Raw genomic sequence first — 3,701 nt, 5'->3', positions numbered from 1 at the left:
GGCAGCCACACCGGGGAGCAGCCCCAGCGTGGAGGCCTCCCTGGAGATCCCCATGAAGAGGAACATGCAGCCTCCGTCGCCCATCAATGACAAACTCATCCAGGAGCTCAGCAGCGTCATCCTCAGGAAGAATGAGGGCCAGCCGCCAGAGCCAGGCCAGCCGGTGACGTGACCCACCATGCCAAACGGGTGGCCACTGACCTAAGGGTCGTCTCACCCGGCGACGGGTACCCCACACTCCCTCATCATGGAACCCGCACCCTCCTCCTCCTCCTCCTGACCCCAGAGCTGGGCTGGAAGCAGGCAACAGTGGGGACCAGAGGACTAGTGGGGACTAGGATGCCAAGGGGCAGTACCACCTCTTGGGGGGGCTGGGGGTGCTGCCACACGTGCTGTCGCTCATGGGTGGCACATCTGTTAGCAGGTCCAGTGCCAAGGGAGGCAAGTAAAAGGGAAAATAAAGGCCCACCTGCATGTTTTCAGCAGCACGGCACAGTGTCAGGCGGGGGCACATGTGATGCCAGCACAGGGGAAGGCAGCACAATGTCCCCTCCCCAGCACTCAGCCCGCAGGGCAGGGTCAGGACCCCCAAGTCCTCCCCCACTTCCCTTCTTGCATCTATCGTGGCATATTTTGGGAGAGGAGCAGGGCTGTCCATGTGTGCCTGGCATGCAGTCCTGGCGATGGAGGACGGCTCCTGCTCAGCTGGGTTATTTATACCTGTTCCCTCCACCAGCAGGGAGAAATAAAGGTTTATTTGTACTCTGGAGGGTTTGGTCACTGGAGAAGGAACAATGAGAGATGCCAGGGTCCAGCAGGCAAGGAGATGGGGGTGCCAGGGCCAGGCACCCAGCCAGGGTACCCATGGGATGGGGGCAGCGCTATCATTGTCAGAAGTGCAAAACTGGGGCAAAGTCCTAGTGAACCTCAGCTCCAGGGTGGGTTTTGATGCTCAAGTCTGCTGCCAGCCTGGGACAGTGTGGCCCTTAGTGCAGGACACCAAGCTGCAGCATCTCTCCCGCCCAGGGCAGGGGGACACAGTCCGGCACCCCCCAGCCCTGCCTACAGCTGGTCTTGCTTGCTGGACCTCAGGGGCAAGGCTGTCTTCTCTGAGACCCTCCCCACCGAGGTCTTGAGCCCCCCTGGGCAGCAGCTGCCTGCATCCCGAACCCAGGTCCGAAAATCCTGGGAGACGTAGAAGTAGATAAAGGGGTCGAAGCAGTTGTTGAAGGCACTGAGCACCAATGCCAGGGTGTACCAGATGTAGGTGACATTGTGGCACCCTGTGGCCTCCAGCATGTAATGAATGAAGAGGAGCACGTTGCTGGGGGTGAAGCAGAGGATGAAGACCAGGAGGACCAGAGCCAGGACACGGACCACCCGCCCATAGCGTCTCCCCTTGGCCAGCAGCCGTGCCAGGATGCAGCTGTAGGAGATGATCACGAGCACGAAGGGCACTCCAAAGCCCAGCCCCACCAGGGAGAGGAAATAGCGGATGAGGGACACATGATCATCCTTTCCTAGGACATCGTGGCACGTTGTGATGTTCAGGCTGGAGATGTGTTTTGTCTGAGGGTGCAAAAGCAGAGGGCTCATGCCCAGCCCCACCACCAGCCAGATGCCCACGCAAACACCCGCCTTGCCCCACGTCCAACTGGACCCCTTCCACAGGAACGGGTGCACCACAGAGATGTAGCGCTCCAGGCCAATGCAGGTGAGGAAGAGGATGGAACTGTACATGTTCCCATAGAAGAAGGCCACCATGGTGCGGCACAGGTAGTCCCCAAAGAGCCAGTGATTGCCCAGGAGGTGGTAGGAGATCTTGAAGGGCAGCAGGAGGACAAAGAGCAGGTCAGCACTGGCCAGGTTGAGCAGGAAGAGGGTGCTGGAACATCTCCTGAAGTTGATCAGCAGGACCCAGCAGGCCAGAGCGTTGGCCGGCAGCCCCACGAGCAGGACCACAGAGTAGAGGGCCGGGAGGAGGCGGGTGGTGAGTGTGCTGTTGAGAAAAGCTTCCACAGAGGAGCTGGGGCACGTGGCCTCTTCCTGGGGAGTGAGGGGGATCAAGACTCGCCCTTTATCACGCACTGCAAAGGAGACAAGGCATCAGGCTCCGCTAAGAGCACACCTCCCCCTCCCATCCCTTCCTACTCAGGACCACGCAGGAGCTGTCACCCCTCCCTGCAGAGCAGCCAGCAAATGCAGGAGCTGGCGTTTCCCTGCCCCATGACAGGGGCAGCTCGGGAGGGACACGGGAGCACTTAGCATCCTGCTGCCCTCACCATGTAGAGCTGTGCCACATCCTACACCACCCACGCCGCTCGCCTGGCAGTGCCTCTGCAGCAGTGCCAGCCCAGCCGGCTCTGCTCCCACGCACCGCTGTGGGGACACGCGGCCAATGTCCCTTTCAAATCCAGCACAATGGGTCCCACTCCAACCAAAGGCGGATGGGAAACCCATATCAGGACAGGACCAGGATATGGCCACCCATGCCAGGATGGAAGATGTTGTCCCACCGGAGCTCCTGCCAACCTTCTTCCCCCGGCTCAGCCCCCAGCTCAGCCCCGTGCCATGGCCATGGCTGTGCTCGCCTCCCCGTCTTCCTGCGGTTGGAGCCTTTTCACTGCATACTCACAACAGAAGTGAAGAACAGGAAGGTCTCAGGACCAGACAAACAACTCCCGATCAAATCCCTCTTCTGGCTTGCTCAAAACACACAGTCGGGCTCAGGTCCCCAGCTCCAAAAGCTCCATCCAGGTGGTCCCCAGACTCCCAGCGCTGGGGAGCCCCAGTTACACACAACCTGCAGCCTCCGCCACCTCCCCACATCCAAGGGTCAGGGGAAATTCAGGTTATGAGAGCAGTAACCCAATTTTTGCTGCCAAAAGGAAAAGGGGTTGCAGGGTTTCAGGCCTTCACTTAGGTTTTCAATGTGGACCCCCAGGGAAGGCAGCAGAGCAGTGCCCCAGGCTTTCACCGTGACACCCAGCTATTCCCTCCACGTACCACAGATGCGATGTCTGGGCACGCCAGCGAAGCCTCCCTGTCCTGCCCCATCACCCCCCAGACCCACCAAGGCACTTACTTGGGGAGAATTGGGTGGCGGAGCCGAGCCAGGCACAGCCGAGCAGGAGGGTGAAGCAGGCAGCAGCAGAGCTGCATGATGGCACCGGCCGGGACATCTCCGCGGGGTGGCCTGTGTGCAAGCTGGGTCTGCACAGACACCACAGACAGGGCTGGCCGTGCCATGCGTCACCGCAGCAGGAAAAGCACCAGCCCCCTCCCCACTGGCACCCTTCCTCTTTCTCCTCCACTTCGTGCCTGGGTCCTGCCCACGTCCCCGTGGTCCGAGCAGCCAGACACGAGGTGGGGAGCACGAGATGACCCGCAGCTGACACCACCGCCGAGTACTGGGGGGACGTTGCTGGGGCTGGGGTGGTTTCCAGCCGTCGGCACGCAACGGCACGCCGCGGCAAGGAGGAAGTAGATATAAGACAGACGTCAAAAGACAGTTCTGGACTGCAGAGGGCAAGTGGAGCTGTGCATAGCCAAGTGTGGGCAGGAAGGAGGCAGCTGCCTCCCAGCCAGGTGACATGTTCTCCTGCCCCATTGCAGTGCCCCAGTGGCACAGGGCCTCCAGCCTGCTGAGTCCTGCCAGGACCAGACATCCCCAGGGATCAGGCTGACAAACAGATGTCACC

At 60.8% G+C, this 3,701-nt stretch overlaps 2 protein-coding genes across 2 annotated transcripts in view; one reads left to right on the top strand and one right to left on the bottom strand.

Annotated features, from left to right (window-relative positions):
• Positions 1–172, top strand: part of ARAP3 (ArfGAP with RhoGAP domain, ankyrin repeat and PH domain 3) — a 19,115-nt gene extending 18,943 nt beyond the window's left edge. The window contains 1 exon segment of the mRNA XM_010155796.1: positions 1–172. This exon segment is cut by the window's left edge and continues 12 nt beyond it. Within this exon segment, the coding sequence (XP_010154098.1) occupies positions 1–172 (172 nt within the window).
• Positions 173–1,062: 890 nt separating this feature from the next.
• LOC104512712 (proteinase-activated receptor 2-like) lies at positions 1,063–3,182 on the bottom strand. Its single transcript, XM_010155795.1, has 2 exons — positions 3,086–3,182; positions 1,063–2,087 (listed from the first exon to the last, which is right to left on the bottom strand). Exons 1-2 carry the CDS (start codon positions 3,180–3,182, stop codon positions 1,063–1,065), a joined length of 1,122 nt encoding a protein of 373 aa, XP_010154097.1.
• Between the last annotated feature and the right edge of the window lie 519 nt (positions 3,183–3,701).

The sequence above is a fragment of the Eurypyga helias genome, unplaced genomic scaffold (genome assembly GCF_000690775.1).
Source record: "Eurypyga helias isolate BGI_N326 unplaced genomic scaffold, ASM69077v1 scaffold21727, whole genome shotgun sequence".
NCBI classification, from domain to species: domain Eukaryota; kingdom Metazoa; phylum Chordata; class Aves; order Eurypygiformes; family Eurypygidae; genus Eurypyga; species Eurypyga helias.
The sequence above is the reverse complement of the archived record's forward strand: the minus strand, read 5'-3'. Positions and strand labels throughout refer to the sequence as shown.

What these genes read in the sequence shown, in the direction of transcription:
- LOC104512712 (XM_010155795.1), bottom strand. Translation starts at nt 3,182, where the DNA reads ATGTCCCGGCCGGTGCCATCATGCAGCTCTGCTGCTGCCTGCTTCACC. An exon ending in CGCCACCCAATTCTCCCCAA is followed by an intron (nt 2,088 to 3,085) that starts GTAAGTGCCTTG and finishes TCTCCTTTGCAG; the next exon opens with TGCGTGATAAAGGGCGAGTC.